Source organism: Bombus flavifrons, chromosome 13 (genome assembly GCF_040668555.2).
Source record: "Bombus flavifrons isolate JBK064 chromosome 13, iyBomFlav1_principal, whole genome shotgun sequence".
In the NCBI taxonomy this organism is placed as follows: domain Eukaryota; kingdom Metazoa; phylum Arthropoda; class Insecta; order Hymenoptera; family Apidae; genus Bombus; species Bombus flavifrons.
In genome coordinates, this window is record NC_138454.1 from 509,700 (window position 1) to 525,117 (window position 15,418).

At 35.9% G+C, this 15,418-nt stretch overlaps 1 protein-coding gene and 1 long non-coding RNA gene across 5 annotated transcripts in view; one reads left to right on the forward strand and one right to left on the reverse strand.

Annotated features, from left to right (window-relative positions):
• Positions 1-15,418, reverse strand: part of LOC138185892 (protein turtle homolog B) — a 137,734-nt gene that overhangs the window by 11,265 nt on the left and 111,051 nt on the right. Inside the window, exons 10-11 of one of the 4 annotated variants that reach the window (XM_069125215.1) lie at positions 13,327-13,647; positions 4,212-4,553 (exon numbers count right to left, since the gene is read on the reverse strand). In XM_069125215.1, the coding sequence (XP_068981316.1) occupies positions 4,212-4,553; positions 13,327-13,647 (663 nt within the window). Of the gene's footprint in view, positions 1-4,211; positions 4,557-13,326; positions 13,648-15,418 lie in introns of all 4 variants that reach the window. The other 3 variants (XM_069125216.1, XM_069125214.1, XM_069125217.1) reach the window with 3 other exon arrangements.
• Positions 962-15,418, forward strand: part of LOC138185910 (uncharacterized) — a 273,083-nt gene continuing 258,626 nt past the window's right edge. Inside the window, exon 1 of the long non-coding RNA XR_011174744.1 lies at positions 962-1,330. This is a non-coding gene — a long non-coding RNA (uncharacterized LOC138185910). The remainder of the gene's footprint in view (positions 1,331-15,418) is intronic.

The window sequence follows — 15,418 nt, forward strand, 5'->3', positions numbered from 1 at the left end:
TCGTACGCACACGATTCTCTTTGTAAGTTTATTGAGCTTCCGTTCTTCCTTCTCTTTTATCTCTTTCTTGAAGTCCGATGACGCGGAGGATTGCGTTTGGCCGCAGACCAATTTCGGTTGAACGCTCTACAGCTGGTCCTCACGTACGCGCGGTCGTCTTAGTGGTGTCCCTCGGAACCAGGAATTTCCCGACTTCTCTGCTATGTATATACTAACCGTTTACAGGATGTATACGCGGGAACCTTTCGCCACGAATTTGCAAAGAGCCCGCCCATTTGCATATTCGCGGCCGCGCATAAACCATGGTTAGCTGAAAGACGTTTTGTAATCAGGTTCCGCGGCCCATTTATAGTTCACTTTAACGATTAACGCGGCTACGAGCCGTTTAATAACTAGTGACACGACACACGACGTCGACTAATGCTCGTCTATAAATTTGATCACCGTACACCACGTAAAACCACTGATGATGGCTTAATCGTTACGATGAAAGTGAAAGCGCAGACGAATTTGTTAGTTTCTTTAGTTTGTTTCATTGTTTGGAGGAATTTGACGGTTTGTGTTGTTGGCTGGGTTCATATTGTTGATTTTTGTGGATCTTTCTAGATATACCTTTATGATATTTAGGAAGATTTGGAAGAATGTAGGAAGAATGTTTTTTGAAAATTCGATTATCGATATCTAAGATTGGATTTTTTAAGTAAATAATGCAGTAATTTATATTTGCATGACTTATGGATTTCTTAAGATGAATATTGCTTTTCTGGTCATTAATTTGTTGTTAGTTTTCATATTCCCATAACTATGTATTTGTTTTATTTGGTTAGATAATGTTGTCACAAATGTAATTTAAAATATATCTTAATCCTCAACCCTAAAAAATATTGTTCTTAGAAAGAGATAACATTACACTCGTACAACAAGGGCTTAACTTTCGTGCAGTATATATAATTTTTTTTTCTTTTTTTATTTAATATTTCACATTCACAATTTGTCCAATTTGGACATTTGGTAGAATTTTTTAGCTGATTCATTATCACGTGGGTGGCTACCCCCAATGGGGTACCATCTTCGTGTTTGTTAAGATACATCCTTTATGAGATCTGCTGGGTGTTTCCTTTTTAGTCTTCTTTCTATGCTTGTGTTGATCGTTTCCGCTGCCAGCCGGTTCGGGTGCGTTGCTATTCTTTCTCTGTATCTTCTTGCGCATCTGCTAATCTCTTCCTTGACCGTTGGTATTCCAAAGTCTTTCCGTATGTCCTCGTTTCTAACGTACCATGGGGCGTTTACTATTGTTCTAAGAATTTTTGCTTGGATTATCTCTATTTTGGTTATATGGTTCATTGCTGTTGTTCCTCATAGTGGTATTCCGTACGTCCAGATTGGTTTTATGATCGTTGGTATATATAATGGCGAGCATATAAGTAGGGACAGTCTTTACATAAAAGTCTTCGCGTGTATCTAAAAAATACATTTTTTGCATTAAGTCTGTATTTCCCCCATCCTCCTGAACATTTTAAAAGTATGGATCGTAATATAACAAAAATCCTTGATCTATATCATTTATCAATTTTCTATCTTTTCTGTACTCGATGCATTATTCCCTTTTTCAATTACGTTGTATTGCTCCCTTTCAGATATTGTATGGCGAAAGTCGAAATGGTTGAAATCTACAAAAATAGACTTATCATATCGATTTCCTGCGATCCTCACGTTTTATTACATATCTCGACAAAATCCATTTCATCCACTCATCCTTCAGTCTAGAACAATTCAATAACGATCTAAATCGGCGATCAACTGGTAGAGATTAATCTCGAATCGTGTTTCCATCGATGGAATGGATACGATAAGTTGATCCAACGGTTTAACAACAGAATTCAATTCTATTCGGCTGATCGATCGAGATTAGTTTTAAATCGTGGTAACATCACACATTCTTATTGTAAGTCGACATTGACTGGAGGCGATGTTGCTGATCATTTCCACGAGTTTATATATGATGTTGATTCTGTGTTTACGCTGCACCGGTGTTCGGTTTTCTGTTAATTCCGGCGTAGGCGAGCGTTAATTTTGGATCAGATTTTCAGTCGGATTTCCTAGGATGATCCAATGATTTAATGATTAAAACGGCTGGTCGGCCGATCTCTGCTTGATCCTAGATTAAGTCTGGATTATGTTGGCTAATCGTGAATTCTGGATTAGCTATCGGGGACACGTTTGACAGCATAATTTGATACTGTGATGCTCTTCTCTATGGCCGATTCAATGTCGAACACCGACCTAACTGACAGCGGTACGCTAACGTGAATTTCCGTTTGTACTAACGACTATCTTGGTAGTGACGTCTGATTATTTAATTCTTCTGTTCGATTTGAAATATCTGGATGAGGTACAGCGGCACGAATAGAAGCTAAACATGTAATAAATTTTGCATTTGGGGTTTAACACTAGAGCTACTCGGTTATGATGCAAAATTCGTATCAAAGAGGTGGAAATGTGAGGTATAGTACCATTAAAAAGTATCGAACACTTATTCTTCATGAGGTATATTTTAATTACAAAATTAAGGACAGATCGAATTGCAATAATTTTAATCTTTATCCTCGTGGTAGCTATATTGTGGAATGTGACGAGACGATTAAGCTGAATTGTGAAAGTCAATATGTAATAACGAGACTGATGTTTGCAATCAAATAAATCTTATAAAACTAGTTTGTTATCTGACAAACTCTTTGTGATAGATTCGCCATTGCTGACGTTGTGTTGTTTAAATTTTTGACAACCTAGTTATTAACTTTCAGTAATAACTAATTAACGCAACTGTTGGGTTGTTGCTTTTATGTTTCGATAAGATTATTTAGAAAAACAAAAGTAACAACAAGCGAATGAAGTTAAAGCAAATATTATTAGTTAAAATAAGAATATTTCTGATGATATATTCCGTTTGTATAATAATTTTACAACTAATGATATTAGTGAATCGTTAAGTCGCAAGTTGTAAGTTACTTCTCTTTTGCGATTTTCTTATAGTACGTCAAATAGAATAATCAGATTTGTTACTTGTAGAATTTACTTCGAAAATTTTATTTGTCTCTATTATGCAAAAGAATTTATTAATGTTAACTGATATTGCCTGTTCAATAGGGCAAAGGCCATATTTTGTTAGCAGTCAACTGTATTAATTGATATTTTAGAATCATATCAAACATGTGAAACGTATCAAAAATCGAAATGTCACTTAAAAATTACAACATGCTGAGGAATTCGAACACAAGAAATTTTTTATTGTGATAATGAAAATAAAATGAAAAGATCTTAGAAAGGTGATTCACAGGAGAAACTTGGAACAATCGCGTTCTTAAAAACGAAGATTCGTTGGTCGGACACCGAAACAGGATCGGTAGGATGAGCTGCGATATCGATGATGCGCAACATTCAAATCAAGCAGGCTAACTAGTTCGAACGCAATTCTGATCGGATTTCAATTTACGAGCAGTTCAGAGTGGATGGTCCACTATTTAGAACTTCAACATTTAATTCGGCAGTTGGGTTAGCATTGAATCAGATTCCGCGTTTCTGATAGAATCTATCCTTATTGAGAATCAACTGGTCCACAATATCAAAAAGAATATCCTTATTCACTTTGAAACAAGCGCGATAAAATGATCCTCGTTACTACCAATGAGTGAAATTCGAGAGATCGAGGAAACAAATTTCAACAAATTAAAAAAAAAAAGAACGTTTCAATGATCATGATACAAACACTGGATAGTCAGATTTCGGAAGGAAAAGGACGATCCACGACTTCAATGATTTCAAAACTATTCAAATATTTTTCCAAAGAGTCTACATTTCTCAATGTTCCAGGTATTTTACATTTTCCAAAATTCTACAAAATAATAATTGATTCTCTTCAGCCTCGAATGCAGAAATTTCCACCAAATATATTACACAATCCCCCGAGAAGGATTCCGATAATCAATAACTAATGAAACAAATTGCAATCCGCAGGGGAATTAAAAGTAAAAAGAAAAAATGAGGAAGTGAAAGAAAGAACAACAATTGCCCGATAGAAAAGGAAAGATCAATGAGAATATAGGGACGATCTGGACCACGATCGTGTTCTGGCTCAGTGTTCTGGACAGAATTTATATGTGGTCCACGGATGGCGCACGCTGACTCGAAATCGAACACTAGCTGGCCCCTACCTGGGTATCGTTGATGCTCCTGTGTCTTACCCTCCTGAACAAAGTGCGGGCTGTGAAGAACCGTGGCGTCGCTCATCGCGTGCTCCGTCATGATCCTCAGCGAGAGAACCAGTCCTGAGTAACTCCTCTCCGCTGGTAGATCGGTGATCTCGAGCATACTAGGCGTCATGCTAGTCGCGGACGCCAATAGGCGCCTGGTGTCTGCGTCGAAGACTTGCAGCACATAGGTGGCAGTGCGCGGGTCGATGTACTCGCTCTCGGCGCAGCTCACCCTGACCGTTGTCCGACTCTCTTCTCTGATTGTACAATTCTCCGGGGGTGGAGGTTGCGCCAGCCTCTCACCTGCTACCATACCGGGCACAACACACCAGCCTCAGCCATCTTCTACAGCTACTTCGGCGGATTTTACGAGGGTAAAAGGAGGGGAGGTCGAAGGGTTCCTTCTTATGTACAGAGTGTCACAAAATATGTGAGGGATATTTTGATGGTTCAGAAGTTAATTGGTGCAAGTTAGTCTTTTATATTCGTACTCTGTCATTATTAGAACGTTTAAACTGTTTTGACAACGAAGGGGTATTTACATCTTATATGGGGATAGTATAAGTCATTTTTCATGAAAGATTGACTTACGTTGACTGGCTTCTGAGTTCTACATTTATAGGGTCGATTTTAAACATCTAAACGATGGAAAAAGCTTATATAGGAAAATGTCGTCTGAGGGATATCTTGCAAGTTATAAACAACTTTGTTCTATGGTAGAAATATGAGTCACTCATTTGCAAACTCGGTTAATTTGGTAAAAAACAAAAAAAAAAAAAAGAGAAAAATTGGAAAATCGATGAAAGTGTACAAGGTAAGAATCGAGTGCTTTGGCGCTAAAATTGACAAAAATGTCAAAAGGTGCAGTTAATTATTTTAGCCTATATATCGCTCATATATATCGATATTGATGAACTAGCTGGTGAACCGTTTTTATCCTATTCATACTTCGTACTTTTCTTTTTAAAATTCATTTAGATAAATGACATAGGGTATGGACTGTTATATGATTGTTAAGTATACATATGAATCTTTCAAGAGCCATACTAATCAACTGTATTTCATTTTTTCTGTTCCTTACTATTTTCTTTTTTTTTTTTTAATTATCCATGCTAATAAGTTAAAGGTGACGATGTTACAAATATTACTTTTGAAATTCATCATGGAATTTTCTATTATTTATATCATCTGGCTGCGATAAATGAATTCATAGAAATAAATCCTTTACTTTTTAAAATGAAATTGTTAATTTTTGTAGCTCCAAATTATTTACAGTCTGTCTAAGACAATAAGTAAGTTTTGTAATGAAACGTTGACAATATACGTAGATACTTGCTCAGCGGCTGACTATCGTTAATTATTTATATTTATTGAGGACTAGCTTGAACTCAACTAAATCGCTTTATGAGGTCTGTCGATATGCCGAGAATTTCTGGACTCCGATCTTTGCTCCATTTTCTACTCAAAACGTTTTTGCTAATTGATTGGGATGTGAGCTGAGCTTGTATTTGTGTCTGCTTACGTAGCTAGTGTTATTTCTCCCTCGACGAAAAATTATTTATAACTTGAAAGATATGCTTCAAAAGACATTTTTGTATATGAACAGCTTTCTTTGTCTTGATATCTAGAATCGATCCTATAAATCCTGCAAATATTTTGTGACACTCTATAGAGAATGAAGAGGGTGTTCGTTCCTTTGCTCCTTTTTGTACAGTTGGGATGGTACTGATTTGGTGCTAGAATTTTTGTTGCCCCCTTGTGGATACTCCTTAAGGCATGGGTTAAATGGAGGTTCAAAGTGAGATTGGGATAAGTTTTTCAGCGGCGCCGTGCGTCGCAAAGGGGTGCTTTCCTTTTGCTCGGTCGAAGGGACAACTTCAGTCCTGTGTTTCTGGGTAACGCGTTTCTGTATTCCGTTTGTCCGGCGTTGATGATGTGCTCAACGCTGGCAAACGTTCATGTCGGATGATTCTTTTCTCTCTTTTGGTTTTATTTCGGGAGAAGAGGCAGTGAAGGGCTTTTCGAAAGGAATTTTCGTTACTTTCGTCGATTTTTCGATAGTGTGCCGGTTTTTCGTCATTGTAGAGGTTAGACTGTATAGAATTATTTTAACATTAGAATTATTATATTCGTCGAAGTAATGAGTTTCAGATTTGTTGTCTTTGCAATTGCTGAGAATATGGAGGTATTTTGACATTTTATTGTCACAGAAATGTAATTACGTATATCTATTTATCTTAATTAATTATATGCAACTATGTCTAACTAATGTCAAAGGGTGAAATTAATTGTGATCCGACAAGTTTCTATAAAAAAATAATCGATACATTTTCAGTACCTTTAATGTCTACAACGTTTTAACGTCCCCTATCTTCGATGTTGTCGTTAAAATGGGAAAAGTTCACCATTATTTATCGAACAATTTGAAAACTTCGATCAATGAAACAAACGTTCAGTACACCAAAAATAAATGAAAACCCATCACATATGCATCACTTTTAATTCAAAAAGAATTTCCTTGAAAGAAGAAATTCCAGATAAATTGCGACGGACGTAACCGATTTTTAAGCAACATCCCGGATGTCCTCGTTTTTTGAGTAAGCTCGATCGCGACGAATTTCCAGCCGAAAACGTAGCAACCTGTCCCAGCTCACGTTTCTCATTCGGTGCGCGAACGTGTTTTAATATAAACGTCAAAGCGTAATCGATATCCGCCAGAAGATTAGACAGGTCGGTATCGATATCGAACCGTTCGATCCAACACGTTGCGTAACAAGCGTCTGCCTTTTCGTTTCGAGGCTAAGTCCGTGCCGGAAGTATGGCGAGGTGGCTATTTTATCGAACGAAATATTCGTCTGACTCGATGGAAGAAGCGTTTACACGCGCGAACGAGCCCGAACTGTTAGACAGGACCTTTTTCCCCCCTGCTCTCTTTCTCGTCCCGCCAAGGCGTGTGAAGGTTCGAGTTCGACGAGGGTACAAGCCAATAAACCGACTGGTGAGAATCGAGCAACGTTGGTCAACGATATCGACTGTCTCGATGAATAGAGATTCGTTTAACACATTCTTGTCGTCCCGGTCAGTGTTCGTCTGGAATTGAACCACTTCTTTGCCAAATCGGTTAATCTTGCAAAACAATATGTAGGGAAAATTAGTTGGAATTATATGAAAATTAAAAGAAAAATTAAAATTTAAAATTTAAAAGTTAAAAATAAAATTTAAAAAAAATTCGAAAATGAGGTGGTATACGACCTGTGAACGACTAGATTAGTAGAGATGGTGGGTTTTTAAGCATTTATGAGAAATTTGAAAGTGCGAAAATGCTCAGAATGCAGATGACTCACGATAGTGTATGAAGTATCAAGAGTATAGTTTCTATAGTATAATGTTTCTATAAGCATATAATAAAGCAACATTTTTATTGTTTCAGTCACTGCCCGCTTATAATTAGACAATAAATTCATAGTTCATCCAAATTCAAATTTCTGTAGGAAGAGTTAAAGGTCTAGATCATGAACAATTTTTAAGCGAAACATTTAATTATCGTTATTATTATAACGAGAGAATTTTACTTATTTGTATATGAATATTAGAATAATAAATATTTCAGCGTAACGTTAATTTCGAAATGAAAGAATTTAAAGCTTTTTCTCACGATTTCGACAAAAAGCTTTAAATGTAAAATTACGAAATATTCAACGTCAGGAAAATGGATTAAAATTTTTATATCGAAGCGTTTTACACAAATGTGATCAACAAAAATGTGATTTGCATTTTAAACGCGAGAAAGTCGATAATATGTTGCAATTATCTTATATGTTATCTTGTTTAAAACAGGTAACCGTACATGTTGAAGAAAAAAAGAATCACTTTTTTCTGTTTCACCGAACTGTAAAGAGCAGTTGCAGCGAATATCACTGACATACTACTTGACACTTTGCCAGCTCATTTATTGATACAAACCACTGCGCGCAAGAGATCCAACTACATTCGAAAACAAACAAAATTATCTGGTTTACAATCTCGTGTTACTTTTATCGAATAGTTGTGCTACGTTTAAACGCTATTTAATCCCGTTTATCTCTGAAACACCCTCGAAAAGAATCGTTAACAAAATTCGCGGAACTCGCGCATTTTTATTTCAACCTTTTGCCGTTAGAGGAAAACGGAGTATTCTGTTTTTTTCGAGATATCAATTATATCAGAAATGAAATGCAACTAGAGTACTATCTTTTATATTGCATTTCAGATAGAGTATGTTATTATTGTTAATAGAGATTTAATTTCCTTTGATATTTGTATAACAATTCAGAGGAACGACATTCGGAAGATTAAACCATAATCGATGATTTTCGGTAATATTTCACATAATTTTTGAATTTTCAATGTATTAATCGAATCAAGTTGTCAAATAAAATTATATGCAAAAGTATAGATATCATCAGAAATATGTAAATTCAACATATTCTATAATCAAACGAAGTTGAACACAAATTGTTATTGGAACACAAATGAAGTTGAAGATTAAAAGCTTCCTTTGTTTAAATACGAAAAATTCGAGTTAAGCTTAGTTCAATCAACGCTATCGGCCGAGAAAACTGAAATTACAACATCTATGAGGAATCAAATTAAACATTAAGAATTTTGCGTTACCAATTACGAAGAACCTAAATCAAACTTAATTTAGCCGGCTTTGAAGTCAAATAAAATGAAATTAAGCTAAAACCAAATATCGAAAGTTTCTTTTGATCAATTATGAACGACCTAAATCGAATCTAGCTCGATCGATTCTGCAAACAAGCATAATACCATTTATGAAGAATGCTCTTATTGATTAAAAGTATATAGGAATGTCAAAGATGCCTTCTGATCAATTACGAATCCAAATCAAACCCAACTCAAACGATTCAGCAATCAGGCACGATAAAAATGCAAAATTATTTGTAAAGAGTGTAACCATTGATTAAAACCAAATATCGAAGGTTCCTTTTGATCAATTATGAACTATTTTAATCAAATATACTTTAATATTAGCATTGACGACGTTTGGAATGTGAAATTTATATGAAAATATACACTACCAAAAATAATTAGAGGATTGCTTTTATGAACGATATTAGTGTAGAATTCAAACAAATCGATATTCTATCGGCTTAATAGATTAAAATGTTATTCATACACTGTTGTCATAATGATTTGCTTGAAAATAATAACTAAAAAAATGTACAGACAGAAAAAGTGAATATAGAAATAAAAAATGGTACGCTAAACGTTCCTTTAATTGATCTAGTTAATAGTGTGTCTAATACAAAGTGATAAATAAAATAGATCGTTGAAACCTTAAAACTAACCTATCGATCTACATTTCTATGAACGATTGGAACTTGATCATTTTAACCATTTTAATAGCCTTAGTATCAAACAATATTACAAGTGAGCACGATGAAACGAAATATACGAAAATAGTATTTTAATACAATATAATTGGAAATGAAAACAACTTGTTAAATTTAAAAATAAGCATCTTAAAAGTAGCTTTGAAGTTGACGAAATTTCATTACAAATTCCAAAGCCTAACACAACTATATAGACAAGCAACGATTTCATATTTTATGTATATAATATCTAATATGTTAATTTAATTTTTTAACATTATGTCGAGCACTGTTTTTAAGATTATACACAACATTATTTTGGAATAATACGTGTTCAGTTCCAAAACCGAATAAAAAGACAATTTTGGTAATATGTATATTAACGTGATGGCTTAAGAAGTCGTTCTTTTGTAAAAAATAAAAAATGTGACATATCATGTTCTCCTATAGCCTGCATTTACGAAGAATATACAAAAACATCTTCTAATCGAATTAGAAAAAAATAAAAAACCGTACATCGTAATCGAGTTCTCTGTTCGTTGTTAATAAAATGCACAGACAGAATTAGAACGCGGGCCAACGGCCAGAAACAATGTACACCGATTTCCAGTTAGCCAACGAACAGAATAGGTTGAGTCAACGACAAGAGAGGAGAACGGCCGCCGACCACCCCCAAGTTCCCTACCCCAATTAGCCACGCATTATTAACGCGTACTGTACACAGGCCGCGTTTACGGCCAGCTTGGCCCCGGGTTCCACCGTTAATTGTTAGCAATTAGCAGGAAGAATGTGCTCGCAATCTGGCAGAGTCGGAATCCGGGACAAAATTATTTTGCCGGCCTACAGGGGAGATTCCTTTTCCAGAACCTGCCTCCTCATCTCCTGGCTCCCGTAAAGAAGAAAGATTTTCCCAGAATATCCCCTTTTTCAACCCTTCTATCCTGTACCTCATTAATTTTTTTGGTAATTCATCTGCTTCGTCCTCTTGCCATAATGTTAACTTAAGTTATGCTTATGATGTTTAATTATGTTTGATTAGGTGCGAGATGCAGTAAATATTTTTCTTATTTACTTTTCGTCATATATAGCAGAAAAGGATTTGTTTTCCAGATTCTTTTTAATTTCATATATTGTTTCTCTTTGGTTTGATATGATTCTGACTTCAGATTTATGATATTGGGATTGATTAACCGATTCAGGACGGACAATTGTATTTGATATTTTGTTGAATAATTGAATGATGGACTGACACTTTTCAGTGAGTACTTTTCAAGCCTTTTTGATTAGGACTTCAGGATGTACATTTCAATATTGCCGAAGAATAGAAAAAGCCAGTAATTAAAAAACGGGACGAATCGAGTTTCTTTGTTCTTTCGATGTATTCCAATTATTGCAATAAAATGTAATACTCTGCCAAAAAAGAGTGAGTGATATATTTGCTATTTTAATGATTATTATAATAAAGTTATAAAATACAGTGTATATTACTTTGCCACAAACTAATTGTTTAATAGATACCACCGTTTTATATAATTGAGCAGGATATATAAATAACACAAATTATAGCGAATATACTAATTTAGTAAACGTGTAAGCTTTCTAATTAATGTATGCTGTTACATCGTAATTTCATAAGTAAATATGTCCATAAGTAATGAAATATGAACTTCTACCGCAACAAATATATTACGCAATTTAATAAGCGAATACATTTTTTGGACATTTTTATTGTATTCGTCGATATTTTTATAAAAATTTGTACATATAAATTGTTCAGTGCATATTTATTAAATCCTATATTTAATACACTACGTATTCATTAAATTTTATTAAACTTTAGGATTGCGTTTGTTCTTTTTATCGATGCCTAATAAAAAATGTTCTTTAAAAAACTTTGTCCTGAAAGGGTTAAGCAATTAATGAATTGATTTTGATTGTTATGAAGCATTCGATAAATAAACAGGTTAATTATCAGACTTTTTGATTAGAGGAAGTTCTCGTCGCTAATTAATTACAAACAATCAAATATTAAACAATTGAACATCGTTCGACCTACCAGAGATTTCAAGTGAAATAATTGACATTCTTATCAGCCTAAAGGCATCGTAACTGATCTTCAATAGGTAATTCGATTTCCATACAATATCACTGTGCTTCCATAGAGTCGAATTCGAAAGCGAACCAGTTTCGTTCAATTCGTAAGTGAACGCCATGAAGTTTATTATCATAATCGAGCCATTAATTAAATCCACTGCCGTCAATTAATTATCCTCATAAATCACAACGCCATGTTATAGTGATTAATTTCTATTTCATCCTTATTAATTCCACAAACTAACTAGTGAATAGAGTACCAAATAAGAAAGAAGAGAGAAAGAGAACGAAAAGTGTTAATGGAGAAGGAATTAATTTAGAAAAAGATGTATAGATTTTTCTCATTGCCAAATCCGTTGAATCGTTAGAATGGTGGTTTGGATACATTTTTCGTTCGTGGTGTCACTATGACTGACGAGATGTGAACTGTGTAGAGCATAGGGGACGATAATCGAGTTCGACAGGGACCGGAAGTCCGTCGATTTGGGTTGACTGATGGTGATCGAGGGTCGAAGCGATCGATATCGAACGCCTAATCGCGCGTCTACGATACCAGAGACCGAGTAAACGCTGCAATGTGACAATGTCGACACTAACTGACACTTTTTCACTTGTAAAACTGCAGTCTAATCAAGATAATGGAACTATGTGAACTTTTTGAGAAAAGCACGCTTTGCAACACGATGTAAGATCTGTTCTTCACTTAATGATAAACTGTACTGATAATTGTACTGCACTGATAGCTATGAAAATGTTATACATATATGCTGTATGTGTTATATAAAATATTTTGATATTACATTAGCGTTGAAAATTGAAACCTTATGTAACAATGTTACGATGGTTATACATTTGAAACCAATCTGAAAAGTGTACATATACAGAAATTAGAATATTAAATGATATATTCTAATAAATTTTTACATTTTGCTTCGCTCTCATCCCTAACGCAAACGACATTCTATCTGCCTACGGATGGAATAATCTTAACAGCAAAGAAAAAGAAAGAAGAAGGAAAGGTAGGAAATCACAGAATACCATCGAATCGTCATTTAATCGTCAAAATCCTTCAGCAACATGATGGTTCTCTAGAGAAAAACCCTGTCAGGTTCCATTTCGGATTTCCAGGTATATAAAGTTGGTCCACGGAAGACTCATCGACGCCTGTATTGCAGCGTTTGCTCGTTCTTGCCTTGTGGATCGTAAATAAACCGGCCGGAGAGAGTATTTCTCTAATGGAGGAGGGGGTGGCAGTAGAACGGGAGGATCGATGAGGAGCAGCAGAGAGATCAATGGTTGGAACGGAACCATGGAAAGAGGCGGGCCACGCGTATATATCTATGTTCGTGACAGAGAGAAAGAGTCAGAAAAATGGAGGACGAACAGGAGTGGGAGCATTAAAAAAGAAGAAATATAGATAATCACGTGAGTTCTACGATGCAAGGCCGTGCAGCGTAGCAGACAGTGCTCGAATGAGGTCACAAGTGTGTGGCACGTTAATTTCAACGATCTCATACGATCGATCCTTATTCGTGAGAAATAGGCTGCTCATGTATTAATTTTGAATATTATTCCGAGTTGGATTGAAACTCGAGATTGAAACTCACCTGTTCGCCTTTCGGGTAGATTCAGCGTGGTTGCACGGAAGTGAACCGTCTCGCTGCGGCCTTTGCTGTTGCTCGCGTATATGTGTACATCGTAGGTGGTGCCAGGCTCGAGGTTGCTCACCGAAAAAGACGGTACTTTGCTCGTTTGATTGTAGACCGTCGTGCTCGGTTTCGACGACGTACTGCTGGTTCCCACCTCACGGTCCACCTGTATCGTGAACTTTTGCGGCAGACCGCCGTCGAACCCCTCTGTGCACTCCACGTATAGCGAGTCCGTTGTCTGGTTCAGAAGAGAGCAATTGTGTGGCGTGTCTGGGTGACCTGCAAAGCCGAATAATTAGTACGATCGCGACTCGAATCACAAGTTTCTACGGTTCGTAGTGTCTAGGCAACGTAGCATGTATTTTCAGTAACCCTTTGTGAGATTGTGCCACGAATATACGTATATAATGGCTTAGAAAGTAGTTTTTCCTTTTTAGTGGTACATTATTCCATTTACTGTAGCACTTACATACTATTTAACGAGGTCCAAATTTTGTAACAATCGATGGTACTTTCGTAGCAATGTAAAAATGTATTAGGAAATGAAATATAGAGCCTCGTTAAAAATGTTTCATTGGAAAATAAGGGTAGGTGCTAACAATTTTTGTAGCCACTGTGATAAAAGATATAATATGTTATAAACATGCGTAAAGCAGTTATGAAGGAAAACGTTCGGTCAAATTAATGTAACGTTTCAATCGCATATTTGATGCACTTCTAATCAAGATCTTTATCGAAAAACTTGTATGCTTTGATATCTGGTGAAGTTTAGTATTATTTAATATTTTTCGGTTATATTTTTCCAAATTGTTAATTTATTAGTTGAGATATTTTTATTAGTAACTACATATTCGCCCACAAATCGTTACATATATAACAAAGTAGCTATGATGCGGCACAATAAAAAAGATCATATTGTTTTTTTCATATTGTTTCGTACTATTTTATGTATCGCATAATTCCACCGATCCTAATACAGTACTACGAGTATGAATTGAAATTTTTGGAAATTTATAAAATGTTTGAAAGCTTCTTTAAAATCCTACGCATTCTAGAAAGAATCTACTTAAAATGTCTCTCCTTAAAATATTCAACACGATCTATGTAGCATTCCACAAGTATGATTCGATGTGAACTTTTAAATCACGTCCGAACATACCACGTCTTATCTGGTACATACACTTTCCACTCCTTTTACTGATCCTTCCTACGGAAACTTCCATTTTCTCGCTTGCGAAAAACGATCGTTTAAAAAGTAACAACTCTGTCGGTTAAAGACGTAGTAAAGCTATCTCTGTTCGACGTAGCCGTAGCGTCGTTTGGTGTATGCTGGCAGGGGAGCTCTCTGGGATAGCTGACCTGTGATTGCGTCGGGCAGGCAAGAGATGAAGCGGTCCGAAGTTGATGAAACTACGACGACAAACGTCTGCCTCCTTTAGACGAGAACTGAATACTGAAAGGCAAGAGAGACCATCTTCGAGTGTCTCCCAGTTCACGTACGAACCGGTGAAACTGGTGTTATCAAACGACGCCGTTTCTCAGTCGTCTTTAATCAACAGATACGAGCTTAGTTAGGTTTTCCTTTCGAGATGGGGCTGAGTTCTCGTTGGACGACTGCGTTTTATGCAACGTCCTCTTTAATAGCGCTTTTTATTGCGTCATTTCACTGGTTTAATCCCCACCCACGGTACTAAAGTGCGTTTGCCACGTAGTCACGCGGCCATCTACGATGTCACATCCTCGCACGTCCTCGATACGGTACGGCCCATTCGAGTTTTCACATGTTTCATAGGACCTAGCGAAAGTGGTTCGAGAGATCCGCTGTTGGCATCATACTCGTGAAAGTTTACGGAATTGGGAAACGCTTGGCAAAGCCGGCGTTTTGATTTTTAATCGATGTATAGATACGTAGATTTTTTAGTAGATATATCCATTCTCTTGGAAACAGTTACAGTGGAAGATGAAAATATTCGGACATTTGGAAAGTAATTATAAAAGGAGCAAGAATTTCTATATTATTGAATATATTCAAATATGTGCCATTGTATGT